Source organism: Macaca thibetana, chromosome 5, assembly GCF_024542745.1.
Source record: "Macaca thibetana thibetana isolate TM-01 chromosome 5, ASM2454274v1, whole genome shotgun sequence".
Taxonomy (NCBI): Eukaryota; Metazoa; Chordata; class Mammalia; order Primates; family Cercopithecidae; genus Macaca; species Macaca thibetana.
Genome location: NC_065582.1, coordinates 145964274 through 145986224, shown reverse-complemented (window position 1 = coordinate 145986224; position 21951 = coordinate 145964274). Strand labels below are relative to the sequence as shown.

General features: G+C 42.0%; 1 protein-coding gene across 1 annotated transcript in view; it reads left to right on the top strand.

Annotated features, from left to right (window-relative positions):
• The first annotated feature begins 1689 nt into the window (after positions 1–1689).
• The window catches only part of NSUN7 (NOP2/Sun RNA methyltransferase family member 7), a 55343-nt gene continuing 35081 nt past the window's right edge, over positions 1690–21951 (top strand). The window contains exons 1-4 of the mRNA XM_050790353.1: positions 1690–2066; positions 2385–2773; positions 13451–13509; positions 13863–13993. Of these exons, the coding sequence (XP_050646310.1) occupies positions 2476–2773; positions 13451–13509; positions 13863–13993 (488 nt within the window). The 5' untranslated portion in view covers positions 1690–2066; positions 2385–2475. The remainder of the gene's footprint in view (positions 2067–2384; positions 2774–13450; positions 13510–13862; positions 13994–21951) is intronic.

Sequence of the window (21951 nt, the reverse complement as noted above, 5' to 3'; positions counted from 1 at the left end):
CTTTAATTTCTTGAGACCAAGGTCTCTGATTTTTTTTTTTTTTTTTTTTTTGAGACGGAGTCTTACTCTGTCACCCAGGCTGGAGTGCAGTGGCACAATCTCCACTCACTGCAAGTTCTGCCTCCCGGGTTCACACCATTCTGTGGCCTCAGCCTCCCGAGTAGCTGGGACTACAGGCGCCCGCCACAACGCCCGGCTAATTTTTTGTATTTTTAGTAGAGACGGGGTTTCACCATGTTAGCCAGGATGGTCTCGATCTCCTGACCTCGTGATCCGCCCGCCTCGGCCTCCCAAAGTGCTGGCATTACAGGCGTAAGCCACCACGCCCGGCTAGGTCTCTGATCATTTCTATACATCATTCTTTTACTTGTAGGGCTGAACACAATGCCAGGGACACAGTAAGAATTTAATATATACTTGTTAAACGAATGAATGAATGCATGTATACATAAAATGTTATGGAACGTTTAACGTATTCTGGTGATAATGAAAGTGGGTGGATTTCTGAGAGAGGAGGTCGGGGTTAGAGTTCTGTACTGCTAATTTTTTCCCCATTATCCATTCTGTCCTTCTACAGTAATAGTTCCCTTATTTTTAGCTGGACATATTTACCAGCCTCTTGGTTGCTGGGTATATGACTGAGTTCTGACCAATAAAATGTGAGCCAAAGTGATATGTGCACCTTTCAGGTCATTGAAAAATAAGGACTGCCCTCTCTTTCTCCTTTATCCCACTAACCACTGGCTGGAAATGGACATGGCCTTAGACTAAGGAGGGAAGGGCAAATACCTAAGGAGGAAAGGCAGAGGTGGAATCAGGACCACTTGTCTTTCAACTATACCAGAGTTTTTCAGACTGTGGTCTTTGGGCTGATTGCATTAGAATCGCCAGAGTTACCTGATGAAAATGCAAATTACTGGGTCTTACAGACTCAAATCTCTGGGATGGGTTCCAAGGATTTTTTTCAGCTGGAGGCGGTGGTTCACTTCTGAAATCCAAGCACTTTGGGAGGCCAAGGCGGGAGGACTGCTTGAGCCCAGGAGTTCGAGACCACCCTGGGCAGCATAATGGGAACCCCGTCTGTTACTTAAAGAAATTATTACAGACTGGGCACGGTGGCTCACGCATGTAATCCCAGCACGTTGGGAGGCCGAGGCAGGCGGATCACTTGAGGTCAGGAGTTCGAGAGCAACCTGACGAACATGGTGAAACGCCATCTCTACGAAAAATACAAAAATTAGCGGGGTGTCATGGCGGGCACCTGTAATCCCAGCTGTTCGGGAGGCTGAGGCATGAGAAGTACTTGAATCGGGGAGGCGGAGGCTGCAGTTGGGCCGAAATTGCGCCACTGCACTCCAGCCTGGGCGACAGAGCGAGACCATGTCTCAAAAAAAAATTATTACTATATTAAAAAATGTTTTAAAGAATGTGTATTTTTAACAGGGACTTCAGGGACTTGTGAGTTGAAAACCACGGTACTACGTCAGACTACCTCAAAAATACCCCCAAATGTTTATAAACAAAGCCAAGGTCACGCATTCAGGCCCAGTGAGCTCCAGGAACCGTGCAAGAGGCCTCTGGCTGGGGGCGCTGAAACAGGTATCCCCGCGCGCAGGGGGAAGAGCTACTCTCCCGGCGACAGGCGGCACCCGCCAAATCCCGCGGGAACAGCCCGCGCGCCGCGCCCCCTGCCCCACCTCCGCTCGCGGTTGCCATGAAGACCGGGTCCAGGACAGGTCGACTGCCAGAGACTCCGGAGGCTGAGCCTTCCTCGGCCTGAGCCCGCCAGACCCCGGGCCCCGCGCTCACCCCTCTCCGCCGCCACGTCCGCGAAGGCCTCACGCGCGAGGCCAGGCGAGACCACTTCACGACACCGGAGCGAACCGGGCGTCAGAGGCCGCGACCCCCCTGCCCCGAATCCGGCCAGTGGGAGTGGCTGCATTTGAACCAAACGGCCTTCGCGGGCAGCAGCCGTCGCCCCACAGTCCCGGGGCTCCCGAGGGCCTGTGACCGACGCCGGCCTCCGCGTCTTCGTCCCCGAAGCCCCGGGAACCATCTGCCCTCGGGTAAGGGAGGAGTCGCGGGAGCCGGTGACTGGGCTGTGGGGACGCGAACGGGGCTCTGGAGGAAGCCGCCGGTCTCGGGGCGCTTCTCCCGCCGCCGCCGCCGCCGCCGCCGCCGCCGCCGCACCTCTCCTCGCCGCCTTTTTTTTTTTTTTTTAATTGAGCGTGTGGAAATTTCGTGAGCTGCTTCTCCGACTCGAAGTCTGGGACACTCAGATGGGCCAGGAAATGTCCCCTCTTAGTCTTTAAGGCCACAACGAAGGGGGCCACCCGGAAGGGTGCTGCAGAGTGATTTACTGCGATCACCTTCTCTCTTCACAGAGGCCATGCTGCAGATGCGTGGAAAGCCGTTTCCTGGAACGTCGGAATTCTAACCCCAGGGCGAGGGACTCACGACAGGCGAGGGGCAGACATGCTGAACTCCACGGGCGAACTGGAGTTTTCGAACGAAGAAGATGCCGAGATCATCTCCCAACTCACTTCCCTGGCTCTGTCCGATGGGAAAAGCTCAGCTGGTGCACCCGAAAAAACGGGCTATCCGGACTCCGTTTATGTCATGGCAGCGAACATTTTTCAGGGTATTCGAATCGAAAAGTCGGCACAGAAAGTCTTAATCAAGTATGGGAATGAACCCCTGCGGTCCTTCTCCGAGTCTGAGGATCAGTCCTTTCAGCGTTTGTCTTATGAGCTTGCTTTCAGTGCCCTGAAATGTGAGTTGTGCCAGTCTGGAGGACCAACACTAAAAGAAAACAATAGCGAGAGAATTTGGGGAATGCAGCCCTCCTCCTCCCTGCCCCTTATTCACACTAGGTTTTGGTTTAGGCATGTGCATCTCTTTGGTTAACTGCAAGTGTCAAGGAATTAGGGTTCCAATGAAACAAGTTCTTCCAGCCCAGGACTGCAGATTTCCCCGTGCACTGTGCTTTGTCCTTAGAGCGGTGTAGTGCGCGGTCATTAAATTGAACAGGGAAACAATTTCTTCCAATGATAATTTCCCTCTCCCTGTATTTTTTTTGTTTTCCTCCGTAGAGTTGGGGGTCTCGCTTTATTGTCTCGGCTGGTCTCAAACTCTGAACCTCAAGGGATCCTCCCGCTTCAGCCTCCCAAAGTGCTGGGATTACAGGCAATGAGCCACCACGCCCGGCCTCCCTGTGTATTTCTTTCCATTCCCTGTATTTATCTTTTTTGGTATTTTAGTTTATGAGCTTTCACAAATATCAAACCAGTAAAGGAGGATGGGGAGAGGAACAGAGACAGAATAAAAAGAAAAGGTGCAAAATTTAAAAAATGAATGTTAAAATTATACCAACCCCAATTAAGACTATCCCATTCATAGCTAATAGCTTTAATGGGAGGAGCCAAACTTTAGTAGAACTCCCCTTTCTAATTTGCCTTCAGGGTTTGAGACTCAAGTGTTACAGATTCCCTCAAGGATAGTTAGTTATCAATCTGAGGCCAGGGGTGGTTGCTCAGGCCTGTAATCCCGGCACTTTTCGAGGCCAAAGTGAGAGGATTGATTGAGCTCAGGCGTTCAAGACCAGCCTGGGCACATAGTGAGATCTCCTCTCTATAAAAAATTTAAAAATTAGCCCAGTGTGGTGGCTTAGTACTTAGTACTTAATGAACCTTGTACATCCTTGTTCATGTCTGTAGTCCCAGATACTTGGGATGTTGAGGTGGGAGGATCGCTGGAGCCTGGGAGGCAGAGGTTGCAGTGAGCCAAGATGGTGTCATTGCACTCTACCTGGTGACAGAGCAAGACCCTGTCCAAAAAAAAAAAAAAAAAATCAATCTAAATGTGGAATTGACACTAGGACATGACCAAATATTGTTACTATGAGGACAGCAGTCAAAAGGCCTGAAGTTGTTTGTTTTAGTACTAGCTGTGACTAAAAACTTTATGTTGGTTTGTAAACTGACTGAATGTAGTTCCAAAAAGAAGTTCCAGATATGTTTAGAATATTAGCAGCATGGCCAAAATGATGAGCAGAGCAGAAGCCTTCCTAAAGAGACACCTCAAAAAGGGCAACACTCTTTTGCATGATTTTCTTAGTACTTAATGAGCCTTGTACATCCTTGTTCATAGGAGGCAGTTAATTACTCAGTTCAGCCACACGCAGTGGCTTACACTTGTTTCTTTTTTTTTTTTTTTTTTTTTTTTTGAGATGGGGTCTCGCTCTGTCACCCAGGCTGGAGTGCAGTGGCCGGATCTCAGCTCACTGCAAGCTCCGCCTCCTGGGTTCACGCCATTCTCCTGCCTCAGCCTCCCCAGTAGCTGGGACTACAGGCGCCCGCCACCTCGCCCGGCTAGTTTTTTGTATTTTTTAGTAGAGACGGGGTTTCACCGGGTTAGCCAGGATGGTCTCGATCTCCTGACCTTGTGATCCACCCGTCTCGGCCTCCCAAAGTGCTGGGATTACAGGCTTGAGCCACCGCGCCCGGCCTGTGGCTTACACTTGTAATTCCAGTACTTTGGGAGGCGGAGGTGGGAGGATTGCTTGGAGTTCAGGAGTTCAAGACAAACCTGGACAACATAGCGAGACCCCCATCTCTAATTTTATTTTATTTATTTATTTTTTTTGAGACGGAGTCTGGCTTTGTCGCCCAGGCTGGAGTGTAGTGGCGCAATCTTGGCTCACTGCAAGCTCCGCCTCCTGGGTTCATGCCATTCTCCTGCCTCAGCCTCCCGAGTAGCTGGGACTACAGGTGCCCGCCACCATGCCCAGCTAATTTTTTGTACTTTTAGTAGAGACGGGGTTTCACCGTGTTAGCCGGGATGGTCTCCATCTCCTGACCTCGTGACCCGCCCACTTGGGCCTCCCAAAGTTCTGGGATTACAGGCGTGAGCCACCGTGCCCTGCCCCCATCTCTATTTTTAAAAATAAAAAAAAAATGCTCAGTTGAATTAAAATGTCTCACTGATTATTTAGATAGGAATATATATTTTTGGTTGTCTGCAGAGATAATGTAGCTTAACTCTGAAGTCAGCAATTTGTCATGGAGAAAAATTTGTATGATGTGAAACAATTTCTCTTTATTTTTCGTTTCTTTGTTTTCTCCTGTTCAGTAATTTTTCTTTTCCTTTTAAGTCTGTCTTAACCGTTCTTCCTCCTCCAGTTTAATCTTTGAGATTTTGTTTCATCCGTCTTCTTCCCCTCTTCCCCAACCAAGGTGTTGCATTTCATGCAATGAATCAAATGAACATTTTTACACTTTTTTTCTAGCAACAATGAAATGCAGACTAGGCAGCTGCGTTGATTAATTGGCATTTAATGTTAATTCTAGAATTCTAGGCAATTTGTTCTCCTAATAGAATATTGAGTATTACCTTTAGTACTCAATAAGAAAAGCCTGAATTATAATTCTATATAAAATTAATGCATTAACTAAATGATTGTATTAAACTGATATGTGTGATAGATTGTTTTCGTCCTCTCCATCCTATTTTCTATTTTATGAAAGATATTGTGATTGTTTTATCTTTCTTTCTTTTTTTTTTTTTGGGATGGAGTCTCACTCTGTCACCCAGGCTGGAGTGCAGTGGCACGATCTAGGCTCACTGCAACCTCCACCACCCAGGTTCAAGCACTTCTCTGCCCCAGTCTCCCAAGTAGCTCCCAAGTGGCACCCACCACCACGCTTGGCTAATTTTTAAATTTATTTTTTATTTTTGTTGCGGTGGAGTCTCGGTCTGTAGCCCAGGCTGGAGTGCAGTGGCCGCGATCTCCACTCACTGCAAGCTCCGCCTCCCGGGTTCACACCATTCTCCTGCCTCAGCCTCCCGTGTAGCTGGGACTACAGGCGCCTGCCACCGCGCCTGGCTAATTTTTGTATTTTTAGTAGAGACGGGGTTTCACTGCGTTAGCCAGGATGGTCTCGATCTCCTGACCTCGTGATCAGTCTGTCTTGGCCTCCCAAAGTGCTGGGATTACAGGTGTGAGCCATCGCACCCAGCCTAATTTTTGTATTTTTAGTAGAGATGGGGCTTCACCATCTTGGCCAGCCTGGTCTTGAACTCCTGACCTCGTGATCCACCTGCCTTGGCCTCCCAAAGTGCTGTGATCTTTCTTTCTTTCTTTGTTTTTTTTTTGAGACAGACCCTATATCTGTTGCCCAGGCTGGAGTGCAGTGGTGCGATCTCAACTCACTGCAACCTCCGCCTCCCGGGTTCACTCCATTCTCCTGCCGAGTAGCTGGGACTACAGGTGCCTGCCACAACGCCCGGCTAATTTTTTGTGTTTTTGGTAGAGACAGGGTTTCACCGGGTTAGCCAGGATGGTCTCGATCTCCTGATCTCGTGATCCGCCCGCCTCGGCCTCCCAAAGTGCTGGGATTACAGGCGTGAGCCACTGCGCCTGGCCTGTGATCTTTCTTAATGACACAGAAATCCCATTCAAATAAATTGTTACAGACCTTTACAAAACTTCTTTTCTTGAAAGAAGTTTTCATTTTTATAAGTTCAAATTATAAGGTAAAATGGTATTGTTTATTTGTTAAATATATTTTTTCTTATAATCATACGGTTGATATGTTTTGGCTGTGTCCCCACCCATATCTCATCTTAAATTCCCATGTATTGTGGGAGGGACCTGGTGGGAGGTAATTGAATCATGGGACAGGTCTTTCTTGTACTGTTCTCATGATAGTGAGTAAGTGTCATGAGATCTGATGGTTCTATAAGGGGTAGTATCCCTCTACAAGCTCTCTTCCCTTGTCTGCCACCATATGAGATGTGCCTTTCACCTTCTGCCATGACTGTGAGGCCTCCCCAGCCATGTGGAACCGTAAGTCCATTAAACCTCTGTCTTTTGTAAATTCCCCAGTCTTGGGTATATCTTTATCAGCAGCATAAAAACGGACTAATACAACGGTCTTGCTTTAAATTATCAGTAATTCTTGAATGTGCAAATAGAATAAAATCAGAATTTTATGTAGTGGTTTTTCCAAGATAATTAGGAGCCTGCTATTTTCCTTTTTTTTTTTGAGACAGAGTCTTGCTCTGTCACCCAGGCTGGAGTGCAGTCAATCGTACAATCTCGGTTCACTGCAACCTCAGCCTTCTGGGTTCAAGTGATTCCCTGCCTTGGCCTTCCAAGTAGCTGGGATTACAGGTGCCTGCCACCATGCCCAGCTAATTTTTGTATTTTTAGTGCAAATGGGGGTTTCACCATGTTGGCCAGGCTGGTCTTGAACTCCTGACCTCAGGTAATCTGCCCACCTTGTCCTCCCAAATTGCTGGGATTACAAATGTGAGCCACCGCAACAGGCCATCTGCTATTTTACTTTTAAAATATTGGAAGCTTTTATACGTTTCACTTTTATCTTCTGTATTACCAGTGTTCTGTCAATACTTTCACATGTGATATTTTCACATGTGACTTACATCTGGCTTATGCAGTATAAGTTCAAGGAATAATGGTTCAGATAAGAAAACTCAGAATTTCTTCCCTAAGATTTTGTAGGAGCTGTAAAACTGCAAAGGTTATTGTGAAAATTAAAGAGAGCTTGAGTAATGGTCCCTTTTGTTTGTGAATTTGTGAACAGGTAATTAAATCACATTACCATAATATTTAAGGAAGTAGGAGAAGAAAAACAATAACAGAAAATCTCTTAATTATACAAACGTTAACTGTATTCCTTTGGTTGTGTCTTATGCTTTTCAGTTTTTTTGCTTGTTCCTTTGTTGATGTCCTTCATGGTATATAAGGTCTTTCAAGGCAGGAAGTATATTTATCTGATTAACCTTTTAAAGATTTAAAGGGCTCTGTAAAATGTTTTTTGAAATGAAGAGTGCCATTATTTCTGCTTTACCAAATAAGCCCAAGGTCAATTTTCTGCTAACGAAAGTAGAATTACTAATGAAAAGTAGCCTATTCCTGTTTAGAGTTTTGTCAAAGCAGTACAGTACCAGTAGCCTATTTATTTATTTATTTATTTATTTATTTATTTATTTAAGATGGAGTCTCGCTCTGTTACCCAGGCTGGAGTGCAGTGGCGCGATCTCAGCTCACTACATGCTCCGCCTCCTGGGTTCATGCCATTCTCCTGCCTCAGCCTCCTGAGTAGCTGGGACTACAGACGCCCGCCACCACGCCCTGCTAAGTTTTTTGTATTTTAAGTAGAGACGGGCTTTCACCATGTTAGCCAGGATGGTCTCAATCTCCGGACCTTGTGATCCACCTGCCTCAGCCTTACAAAGTGCTGGGATTACAGGCGTGAGCCACCATGCCTGGCCGCCAATTTATTTTTTGAAAGAATCTCGGTGTGTTTCAAGGAACAATAATTTTTTTTTTTTTTTTTGAGATGGAGCCTTGCTCTGTCTCCCAGGCTGGAGTGCAGTGGCACGATCTTGGCTCACTGTAACCTCTTCCTCCTTGGTTCAAGTGATTCTCCTGCCTCAGCCTCCCTAGTAGCTGGGACTACAGGTGCCCGCCAGCACGCCCAGCTAATTTTTTGTATTTTTAGTACAGATGGGGTTTCACCGTGTTACCCAGGATGGTCTTGATCTCCTGACCTCGTGATCCGCCTTCCTCGGCCTCCCAAAGTGCTGGGATTACAGGCGTGAGCCACTGTGCCCAGCCAAAAAATTTTTAAAAAAATAAAAACCTGGCAAATTTTTTCTTTAAAGAAATGAACAAACAAACAAACAAACTTGGAGAAAGAGATATCCCTGAAATTGCTGATCTTTTTCCTGGCTTCTTTCTCCACCTTCTCTAGGTTTGTATTGTTGTTGAACTTCTCTAGGTTTGTATTGTACCTTCTCTAGGTTTGTATTGTTGTTGAACTTCGAGTCCAGGAACAGATTGTAGCATTAACCTGGCGATTTCAGAATCTTATAATCTGTCAGTGAAAAACTTAGTAAATGCTTAACATGTGGTTTGGTTATAGCTTTTGGGAATTAGTAATTGTAGTCAGGGGTTCCTAAGACCACCTCCAGATTCAATCATTTGCTACAAGGACTGACAGAACTCAGCAAAGCTGTTATACTTGTGGTTATAGTTTATCACAGTGAAAGGACAGATTAAAATCAGCAACAAGTAAAGGTACATAGGGCAGAATCCAGGAGAGGCTAGACGCAAGCTTCCTATTTTTCTTTCCCAGAGTGGTCTATGGAGAGTGCTTAATTCTCCCACTAGTGATAATTGGCAACATGAATGAAGCATTGCCAAGTAGGGAAGCTCACCTGAGCCTTGCTGTTTGTTTAGCATTTTTATTGGGGGTCAGTCTCGTAGACAAACTGCAGTCATGTGGCTGACCTTAGTTATTCAATCTCTAGCTTCTTCAGAGGCCAAGCTGATACTGTGTGGTCTAGGACCCCAGGAAAAAAAAAAGAAAAAAAAAGATACCTTTATCAGACAAGATATTCTAAGAACTTACAGGTTATCTCCTAGGAACCGGTCAAAGGCCAACCCTTTCTTTAGAATGTCCAGAGTTTGGCCACCCAGGCCTGCTGAGTGGGAAGAGGGAGAGCGATGCCCCGGTTCCTTCTCCCAATTTCACCTGTCTAATAACCCCAATTTTTCTTTCATGAGGAGTAGTAAGAAAGGGGAGAGAGAGAGTTAAGGTGTTTCTCTAGGGTAAGGCCCTCCACATGGAAACATGTAAAATGGTGGTTAAGAGATCTCTGAAGCAGACTGAAGAAAAGCTTTGATTAGTGGGGAGAGGGAGAGATAATTGGAGTTATCGGGCTGAATTCTAGAATACTCACACTTGCAACTTTCAAGGAAGTCCTGATAACCTAAATTAGGCATTATCAGTGTGGTGTATGTGGTTACTCTGGTTTGTCATCATAATAATAAGAGGAAGGCAGCATAATATTTGGTGAAGTGCATGTACTTTGGTGCCAGACTGCCTGGGTTTGACTCCTTGATCTGCTACTTGCTGTGTGACTATGAACATATTACTTAACTGTGCTGTGCCCCATTTCCTATGAAATAACCTAATTCATATGGTTGTTATGGAGATTAAATGAATTAATATATGAAATGCACTTAGAACATTGTCAAGCACATAGAAAACATATACACAGTCCCCAATTTATGATGGGGGTCCTTATAATTTTTCCACTTAACATGATGTAAAAGCTATATGCTTTCAGTAGAAACCATACTTTGAGTACTCATACAACCATTCTGTGTTTTACTTTCAGTATTTAATAAGTTACATAAAAATAAACAAAAAAGGTCTGGGCGCAGTGCCTCACCCATGTAATCCGAGCACTTTGGGAGGCCGAGATGGGCGGAACACAAGGTCAGGAGTTTGAGACTAGCCTGGCCAATATGGTGAAACCCCGTTTCTACTAAAAATACAAAAATTAGCCAGGCCTGATGGCAGGTGCCTGTAGTCCCAGCGACTCAGGAGACTGAGGCAGGAGAATCGCTTGAACCCGGGAGGCAGAGGTTGTGGTGAGCCAAGATCGCACCACTGTACTCTAGCCTGGGTGACAGAACGAGACTCTGTCTCAATAAATAAATAAACAAATAAATAAGTTACACGAGATGGTCAGCACTTTAGTATAAAATAGGCTTTGTGTTGGATAATTTTGCCCAACTACAGGCCTATGTAAGTGTTCTGAATGTGTTTAAGATAGCCTAAGCTGAGCTATGATGTTTGGTAGGATAGATGTATTCTATGCATTTTTGATATACAATATTGTTAACTTATGATGGGTTTATCAGGATATAACCCCATCATAAGGCAAGGAGCATCTGTATAAAGTATACAGTTATTCATGTTGATATTACTATGTGAGAAGGTAAAATTATATATATACACAAAAGTAATGCATTCTGCACAATATCAAAGGCATCCCAAAGGTGATACTGGTTTTAACAAGAGCCCTAGAGGGAAAAACTGCAATATTGGGAAAAGGATGTTCTGTTCTCTTTTCGTTTTTCGTTCATCCTGCCTTTTTTTTTTTTTTTTTTTTTTTTGAGACAGAGTTTCGCTCTTGTTGCCCAAGCCGGAGTGCAATGTTATGATCTAGGCTCACTGCAACCTCTGCCTCCCAGGTTCAAGAGATTCTCTTGCCTCAGCCTCCCGAGTAGGTGGAATTATAGGTGCGCCACCATGCCCGGATAATTTTTTGTATTTTTAGTAGAAACTGGGTTTCACCATGTTAGCCAGATTGGCCTTGAACTCCTGACCTCAGGTGATCCACCTGCCTCAGCCTCCCAAAGTGCTGGGATTACAGGCGTGAGCCACCACACCCCGCCAGCTTCTTCTGTTTCTTAGGAGTCCAGCATCTCCATTGCTCAAAGAGATTTGCCAAGTTAGAAGTCCTTCTTTCTTCTAATACTGTACAAAAAGTATGGAGTAGATGGGAATTGGTTTGAAAGAACTAAGGATGTGAAACTGTAAACTTCATTTCCTTTTAAGGGATAATTACCTTGTGAAGTACAAGTACATAATTGTGGCTAGAATGTGGATAATGATTCCCAGAGGATTTCTGTGGGAAAATTGGAGTCTGTGCTCCCAAATTAGTCACTTCTTTTTAGTTTTCCTATCTCCCAAATGAAAAATGAAATTTAGGTCAGGCATGGTGGCTCATGCCTGGGAAGCCAAAGTGTGCAGATCACTTGAGGCCAGGAGTTCAAGACCAACTTAGCCAACATGGCAAAAACCCATCTCTACAAAAAATACAAGAATAATATTAAAAAAAAAACAGAAAATAAAAATAAAAACAAGAAAAAAGTAAACAATACGAAAATTAGCCAGGTGTGGTGCCACACACCTGTAGTCCCAGCAACTTGGGAGACTGAGGCAGGAGGGTTGCTTGAGCCCAGGAGGTGGAGGTTGCAGTGAGCTGTGATAGCACTATTGCCCTCCAGCCTGGGTGACACAGCAAGACTCTGTCTCAAAAAAAAAAAAAAGAAAATTCATGAATTCAAATTCAAGGTATAAATTCAATTTATACCTTGGTTATAGTAGGTTTTCCATAAATGTTGAATAAATTGAAGCTAGGCAGGCCTACCTGTCTGTTCAACTGATTAAAGCATTTGTTATATGCCAGGAATGGTGGCTCACGCCTCTAATCCCAGCACTTTGGGAGGCCGAGATGGGCAGATCACCTGAGGTCAGGAGTTCGACACCAGCCTGGCCAACATGGTGAAACCCTGTCTCTACTAAAAATAGAAAAATTAGCTGTGATGCTGTGATGCAGACCTGTAATCCCAGCTGCTTGGTAGGCTGAGACAGGAGAATCGTTTGAACCCAGGAGGCGGAGGTTGCAGTGAACCGAGATTGCATCACTGCACTCCAACTGGTGTGATAGAGACTCCGTCTGATAAATAAATAAATAAAATAAAACCTTTGTTATATGATGTATATATAGTTTAAATAGTTGTAACAAAAAGAACACTTGTGTTCCCTGTGGAAGTTTTTAAATATGTCCATTTGTTTCCTCTTAACCGCCTTTGCAATTATCATAACCTCTGCCTGGAATGCTGTCCCTTCCTAGATATTCACATGGCTAACTCCTTGTCATTTGGGTCTTAGATTAAATGTCATCACATCAATGTCTTCACTATTGAGTTTGACTGAATAGTTAAGAAATAATACCAATCTAACACAAACTCTGAGAGATTAGAGGAAGAGAGAACAGTTTCCACTCATAGGCTGCAAAACTCTGATACCAACACTGACAAGGCTATTACAAGAGAAGAAAATTATAGACCAACATCCCTGATGAACATAAACATACAACAAAAATTTTAAATAAAACATTAGCAGCCGGGTATGGTGGCTTATGCTTGTAATCCCAGCACTTTGGGAGGCTTATGCGGGCGGATCACCTGAGGTCAGGAGTTCGAGACAAGCCTGGCTAACAGGGTGAAATGCCATCTCTACAAAAAACACAAAAATTAGCCAGGTGTGGTGATGCATACCTGTAGTCCCAGCTACTCTGGAGGCTGAGGCAGGATTGCTTGAACCTGGGAGGCGGACGTTGCAGTGAGCTGAGATCGCACCATTGTACTCCAGCCTACATGACAGAGCAAGACTGTCTTAAACAAAACAAAACCAAAAAAATTAGCAAATCGAATCCAGCAATAATAAAAAGAATAAGAAAACTGTTGCTCAACATTATTAATTAGATCCTCTTTAATGTTTTTCAAAGGCCATACATTAAAGGTTGGAATCCTTTGACTATTCAGATAATGCTTCTTTGACCATGATTCCTTGCGGACCCTAGGTCATAAGGGTCCAGCATTCATAAAGATTATAAAAATTTATCATGTCATTGTAATTTAAGTCATTATCCAGAATTGAGGTATATTTTAGATATGAAAGTAAATGTATTTTATGGCATTATTATAGTATATTTTGATTCCAGAGTTTTCATTTTCCACTTTGTATTTTCGGTGATAGGCCTTTCCCTTGTCTTGCAGATCAAGATATTTTGGAAACTATATTGATAGACAGCTGTATCTTCCCAAGTACCACAATAGTAAGTAGATAAGTTTTAGAATTACATCGTTTCATGATTTTTTTTTTTTAAAAGAAAGTGTTTTAAAGCCTTTAGATTGAAATAGTTTGCTGAATACTGAAGCCTCTTAAATATAGATTCTTTTCGACTTTTAATATCATTCATTTTGGTGAACATACCAAAAACTGTCTCTTTTGAAAGGTTTTTTTTTCTGGATTTTTTTCTATCTTGAAGACCTTCCCTGTCTCCAAATCCAATCAGACTATGTAAAAATAGTCATATTCCTGCTCTGTTATGAAAAATAATGGAATGGAAAATATTGCTGGTTAGATATTTTTTGTATACTTTTCTTTATATATGTTTTCCCTTGATAGCCAGATCATTTGAGCAGTCTTATTATTGTGATGCTATATGATTTCCAAGATAGAAAATTTCAAACTCGTGTCCTTTCTGATAATGAAGAGTCCATATCAGAAGTTCAAGAAGTAGAGAACCTTCTTAACAGGTAATCGTAAAAGTGAAAAGAATGTTTTATATGAAACCTACATTAGCATTTTTATTGGTAAAATTACATACAGTATAATGTGTAGAGAAGAGTTAAATTTTATAGAGAAAAATATAAAAATTCATAAATTTTTTGAATTCCTTTACAGTCTTGAACAGGTTAAGTATTTTGTTTAAAATGAATTTGTTTTTCAAAGCTTGAATTACAAGATCCAGTGTGTAAGCATGTGAGAAATCATTAAAAATTCCCAATAATTTTTAGCACATAAATTCAACTGTATTTGAAACAGCTACTAATTGCTTAGTTCACTTTATTTATGGCTTTGTAAAAAAAAAAAGAAAACCTCTAACATGAGTCAAATGAGAAAATTCCAACAGTAGACAAGAATCAACTATTTTTCCAAAGTAAAGAAAAAAAATTCTACTTAAGAACAAACTAACATCTTAAATTTGTTTTCTTTTTATCCTAAATATCAGCAGAAGTCTACCATGAGAATAAGAAGTTTCTACCTCAAAGCGTAGATGGGATAATGAATTTAATTAATGCATGAAAATGCTTAGTTAGAGCCAGACATAAAGTAAATTGGTCAGTAAATGTTAAGTGTTACTGTTTGCTATGGTTTGAATGTGTCCCCCAGAATTCATGTATTGGAAACTTAATCCTCAGTATGACAATGTTGGGAGTTGGGGCCTAATGAGAAGTGTTTAGGTCATGAAGGTTTCAGCCTCATGAATAGATTAATGCTATTATCAAAAGGGCTTGTGAGGTGAGCTTGCTCTCTTGTGCTTTTGCCCTTCTGTGTTCCACCATTTGATGATGCAGCAAGAAGGCCCTCACCAAATGCCAGCACCTTGATTTTGGACTTCTTAGCCTCCAGAACTATGAGAAAATAAACTTCTGTTCTTTATAAATTAGCTGGTCTCAGGTATTTTGTTATAGCAGTGCAAAATGAACTAAGACACTGTTGATTACAGCTTTTAGTACTATGTTGTTGAACTTTAATAGAAAGTACAATATAGCAACAACAACAATCTTGTAAGAAGATTTTGGCTTAGTGAATAATCTGATTGTCACTGTCAACAATTGTCAGTATGTCTGATTTTACAGGAAATTTAAGCAGTTTTATTTAAATTATTGAAGGCTGAGACCAGAAGACTCAGGTAATAGAGTAATGATAAGAATAGCTTACATTTATTGAGCACTTAATATGTATCAGGCACTGTTCTCAGAAGCTCTTTACGTAACAACTTTATGCAGTGATTACTGTTACCAACCTGTAATTTTACACATGGGAAAAATGAGGAACAGACAAGTTAAAGCAGGGGTCCCCAACCCCAGGGCTGCAGACCAGTACCTGTCTGTGGCCTGTTAGGAACTGGGCAGCACAGCACGAGGTGAGCGGCAAGTGAATGAGCATGACCACCTGAGCTCTACCTTCTGTCAGATTAGCAGCAGCATTAGATTCTCATAGGAGCGTGAACCTGATTGTGAACTGCACAGGGATCTAGGTTGCATGCTCCATATGAGAATCTAAGGATTCATCTAATTAGATGATCCTTATGAGATCATCTAATGCTTGATGATCTGAGGTGGAACAGTTTCATCCTGAAACCATTCCCTCCACCTTCCCCTAGTTCATGGAAAAATTGTCTTCCACAAAACTGTTCCCTGGTACCAAAAAGGTTCAAGACTGCTGAGTTAAAGGGACTGTTTAATGCCACAGAGCTGGAAAGGGGAGTAGCCAGAATTCACACTCAGGAGTGACTCCAGAGTCCAAACTTCAACCATTTATATGCTAACATTCCTTCCACTTAGCATAGTGAGGCTTGGCTGAGGTACTCTGGAAGTTTAGAACATAGTCATATCTCATGTCAGTGTCATAGCCATGAGAAATCACGGGATGGAGAAGAGCAAAAGCAATCAGATGTATGTACTCTCTGTGTTAAATAAGTAAGGATCTTGTGCCTGTTTACTTTGGGTTTGGGGGAAACCGCCTTATTGGTAGTACCAGTATTGGGCAGCCTGACTCCCAGGATGGGCATTCAGAGGAAACTTGGTGCAGCAATATGCTATGGGACAGGCTCTGAGTTTCGGTTTCCCTGTGCTTCTCCTAGTTTCTGTTTGACATAGGCAGGATTTAGGGGACTTTCATGTCTGAACTTAGTCTCAGAGGGACAGATGAGAGCTGGGGTTATGCTGAATCAACCAAGAAACCCACAGGGCTCTAACCAAGTAAGAAAGATTACACTGGTTTCATCAGAAGTAGACTTTAGCTGAGGATGCTGGCAAGGAAAGTAGGAGTAGGACAAGCAAAGGACCTGGTTTAAGAGGTCAGAGGAACCAGAAGATATTAATGTCTAAGGATTTCTGATTCTCCAGATCTTCCCCATTCCCATAATTCACATCATGCTACCACCTGCCTTAACACATATTCTGGTTACATTGTTGTCAGTACAATTGTTTTTTCCCTTACCCAAACCAATAGAATTTTATGCATTGCAAATCTTATTGCTAGGAATTAATTTAGGAATCTTATTCCTAATCAGTCATATTGTACTCATTTCACGTTATACTCAATTCATAATATACTGTAGGAGAAATGCCTATGTTTAGTGATTGAATTGTGGAGAAGAATAGTAGCACATTTCTGAGAAAATACATGTACAAAGATGCCACAGTATTTTACTCAAGAGTCTTCTTAGCTTTCAAGTAATTGAAGCCATCTTCAGTTACCTTGAGCAAAAATGGAAAATACAGATGCTGGGATATCTCATACAACTCAAGGACTCAGGAAAAGAATGAAATCAGGAACTGGAAAGATGTTAGGACTTTAATTTGCTTTATCTCTTTATCTTTTTATCTCTGCTTCTCTTGTAGTATCTGCTTCATTTTTTCCCCCTGCACATCTGCCTACGGGGCTTTTCTAGTAGGGCATGGAAAAGGCCCTACTGTTGTACCCCAGTACCCAAGCTTATGTTACAGTTGTACACTAGTTTCTTCACTTAGACTAACTTATTATCTTACCTCCTATTTCTAAATTCCTGTGAGAGGAAATTCAATTGCCTCAGTGCAGGTCAGGTACGGTCTGTCCCGGGCCAATTCCCTGTAGCCAATGAAGTGGTATTCTAAACCACAGAAAGACAGCTGGAAGCCAACTCTATCCATCTTCTAGGGCTTGAGACTGTAGTTCCCAGGGAAGTTCAGTCACTGCAAGCTCAAAGTATACCTTAGCATATATCTACTTAGAGGATAAAGACTAATTCTTTTTTTTTTTTTTGAGATAGAGTCTTGCTCTGTTGCCCAGGCTGGAGTGCAATGGCGCAATCTCATCTCACTGCAACTTCCACTTCCCGGGCTCAAGCAATTCTCCTGCCTCAGCCTCCTGAGTAGCTGGGATTACAGGCACACGCCATCATGCCTGTGTTTTTGTAGAGACGGGGTTTCAGTATGTTGGCCAGGCTGGTCTCAAACTCCTGACCCCAGGTGATTCTCCCGCCTCGGCCTCCCAAAGTGCTGGGATTACAAGTGTGAACCACCATGCCTGGCCCGATAAAACTAACTCTAAGAGGTTCTAGAAGAAGAAGTAATTAGCAAGAAGCTAAATGAGAATGATTTCCTCCTTGTATAAGTGATTTGACCTTTGTTGTTGTTCCTCCTGGGAATCCTTTTGTTTTTTCACTCTTATACCTCTATGCACCAACATGTATCTTTTTCTTCACTTATTCATGGGTTTAGACATGTAATCCAAGATGATACCTATTATCATTTTTTTTTTTTTTTTACATATGAAAGATCTTTAAGAATCCATTCTTTGTATAATATGCAACTGTCCTTTTAATACTGTGTGACTAGGTTAAAAAAAGAGAGCCACAACCCCTTGTTTCTCACTCCCCATGCCTTTCCACCAGTCCAATAATCTATTTCTGTTAAATTATTTGCTGGACTGTTGTGAAGCAGCAATTGGAAAATAAGCAGTGAAAAACCAGAGAAAGGAGGGGAAAGACTTAGTTCTCCTTCCAAACCACCCCAAAACCATTTATCCTGATGTCTTCCACTTCACAGCTAAGGCATCACCATCTACCTAGATACCATCCTTGATTCTTCTTTCCTCCCTTCCCCTGCACTCAATCTGTATCTAATGCGTCAAGTCCTGTAACTCCAATTCAAAAGCATACACTGAGCCTGTGCACTTCTTTCCATTTCTACTACTACCATCCAAACCTATGCCACCATAATCTATCAGTTGGACTACCATGATAGCTTCCTTAGACACATTTCCCTGGCCTATAACTCTCACTTTCCTGCAATCAGTTCCACATGGCAGGTAGAGTGGTATTTTCAAAATGTAATTGTGTAGTCATGATAGAATATCTTGGATCAGACTTCCCCTTCTACTGTAAACAACTAGAAAACTGGCCAAAATATATTATAGGACGTAAAGGTTTTGGACATTAGACAAGCAGCCGCACAGAAACTTGATCCCTGAAAGAACAAAACAAATGAGGTGAGCCCTAGAATAGTCCTGGCTTTATGCCTGGAAAAATTCTCAAACTGCAATGTAGGAAGTAGAAAATAGCAGTCTTGCTGAGTTAAGAAACCAGAGACCAGTTTTAGAAGATTGAAGTGATTGTTTTTTCTTCTTTATTGTATTAAGTGGCCAGGTGATTTACATTGACTGATTTATGAATGTTAAACCAGCCATGCATTTTTGGGATAAGGCACATTTGCTCAGATAAATTCTTTTTGTTGTCTTCTCCAGTTTCTCTCATTCCCCATAATGCTCCAGAATTTCTAATTGCCAAAATGCCCTTTAAATACTTGTTCATGGGTTTTATCTCTCATTCTCTCCACTCCTTCTTCAGAAACTCTTCACCTGTTTCACTTACCTAGTAAAGAGTCTGAAGCAGATGTCTGATTTTATATTTTTCTGGGAAATTCAAGCAGTTCGTTGAAGATTATCTTTTGGCATTAAGAAAATACAATCAAGGTCAGGCGTGGTGGCTCACACCTGTAATCCCAGCACTTTGGGAGGCTGATGTGGGTGGGTCATGAGGTCAAGAGATAGAGACCATCCTGGCCAACATAGTGAAACCCTGTCTCTACTAAAAATACAAAAATTAGCCAGGCATGGTGGCATGTGCCTGTAGTCCCAGCTACTCAGGAGGCTGAGGCAGGAGAATCGCTTGAACCCTGGAGGCAGAGGTTGCAGTAAGCCAGGATCGTACCACTGCACTCCAGCCTGGTGACAGAGCAAGACTCCATCTCAAAAAAATAAAAAATAATAAACTGAGGAAAAATGGCATATTAGTTAAGATTATTTTTTGCAACTGACAGATTCTGCAAAAGAGGGACTTTAAGATAATTTTTGGAATGATTGAACATGAGGTTGCAGGAAGGGCGGTGATGTAGCTATGCTTCTACTAACTAGAGCCTGTGACTCCAAATTCATCAGGACTCTAGTCTCTGCTTCTCTGTGCCTCATTCTCTAATCATTCTATATTTCCAGGATAAGAAGCTTGGCTGCCAACAACTCCCTAACACGGAAGTTACATCATATAGTACCAAACACTGGAAAAACTGGCTTGACTCTCTCTTCCTACATCCAAAAAATCTCTCTGTCTTTCTCTCTCTTCTCTCTCATGCACGCCAGTTGGACTTGAACTCTGCAATCAAATTACTTGAATTCAGATAATTGAGAGAGAGAGAATATGGAAGAGAGAGAAAGGACATGTGACATGGCGTACCATAGGAGTGGCAAATAGTTCAGCACGTGACTGAAGATAGATTTATGGATGGGAGTGATGGGAACTAAGGCAGGAAGAGTTGGTTCAGGTTAAACTTTTAAGATCCTAGAATATCCTCATAAGCAGTTTAGATTCTGTCCTGTGGCTGATGGATTTCATCTAAAATTTAAGCTTAGGAATCACATAATTATAATTTAGTATTATAAAGGAAGCTCTGACTGTGTGTGTAACTGGGATGATGGTAAAAAAGATAATCAGGCAGCTCTCTGTGATAACATACAAATTGTAGTAGAAAAAGGACTTCTGGATCAGGAATATTGGGGAAGGCTACTTTGCTACCATTTTCATCATTGCAGTCCTCCTTATTTAAAGCTATGGAAGAAGCTTTTTTTAGTAACCACAAGATAGGATACTTCATCTACAGAAGTATAGGTCTGGTTATTTTAAGAACATATGGATTTGATATTTGCCCTAAGTCTAATATAGTATATTTATATAAAAATCTGTATAACTGCGTGTATACTTTAATTTTTGTGGGATTAAATTTTGTTAAAAATCATGGTCCAAAATGTTTACTATCTGGAAAATTTATTTGGAGATTTATTTCTCCTTACACGCCTCCCATATACACAGCAAATATATATTTTTGGCTTCAAATTTTTAGTCTTTAATGATTGAATAATTCAATAAATAGCATTTATTATGATAAATTTGAACTAAGTAGGTATTTGCAAGTACTGTTAATAAAAAATAGTCTGTACTCAGAATATCTCACAATGTATAATATAGAACAGTAACTCACCCCTTTTACATTAATTTTTTTAGGTGTATTAATGTACTATGTCATTTTTTTAGTATCCACTGCCGTAGTTCTGTGACATTTGGACACAGAACTAGACAAATCTAATTTTATTGTAGTCCTAAAAAGCTTAATGTTTGACCACCCTTCCCTTTCCTTCCCAAGTACCCTTATTTTCTCTCTCTCATATACATACACATAATATTCCCACATAAACAATTTTTTTGGGTGAGATGTTCTCATTCTATTGAGTAGATAAGACATGTAGAATAAGGACATTGCAGGCATAAAGAAAAGACGTAGTGATTTCACAGTTGGTGATAAAAAAATAACAGAGATGCTCATTTACTGCCCGCTCTTGTCCTGGCTCCCAGCAGGACAATGGTTTCTTTGAAACAATTTAGGTGGGCCTGACAGTAATTCCCTGAAAGTGTCCTCCCTTTCTGTGCCACCCACCAACCACAACTCAGATCATATTTGACTCTTTTGTGACATCTCTTCTTATTTCTCACTCAAGGTTATAATTGAGGTTGATTTCAGTTAGATTCCTACTGTGTAAACGCAATGAATATGGGTCAGGAATAAGTCCTGTGTTCTCATTCATTAAAGTTTTGGGCTATGAGATCAAGAAAAATCACTGAGCCATCATGGTGATGCTAACCAGTTCTTGTTTTTCTTTTGTGACTTGGAACTTTGAAGCATGGGACATTCAGAACTGGGAAGGACTTAATACAGACTCATGAAAGTTCTTTAATCTTATCAAGACTATACTGTTGCCATCTGTGCTACTAATAACTAGCCTATAATGAGTGCCTTCTATACACCAGGCACTGTGCTAAGAATTTTGCACACATGATTGATAATCACTACATTAATAACAAGGTAAGTTGACCACCTTTAACAGATGAGAAAACTAGGCTGAAAAAGGAGGTTAAGTAACATTCCTGAGGTTACACAGCTAGTAAGTGATAAAACCTGGATTTAACTTCAAGTTTGTCTGACTCTAAATCCTAGACCCTTCTCAATAAATAAAGTTTGTCTTTCGGCTGGGCGCAGTGGCTCATGCCTGTAATCCCAGCACTTCGGGAGGCTGAGGCGGGCAGATCACTTGAGGTCAAGAGTTTGAGAACAGCTTGGCCAACATGACGAAACCCCACCTGTACTAAAAATACAAAAATTAGCTTGGTGTGGTAGTGTGCACCTGTAGTCCCAGCTACTTGGGAGGCTGACGTAGGAGAATTGCTTGAACCCATGGGACGGAGGTTGCAGTAAGCCAAGATCATGCCACTGCACTCCATCCTGGACGACAGACGGAGACTCTTATCTCAAAAAAAAAACAAGTTTGTTTTTCAACCAGCAATTAATATAATGATTAAGAAGTTGCTATACAACTATACAGGGGGAGCAAAAACAGA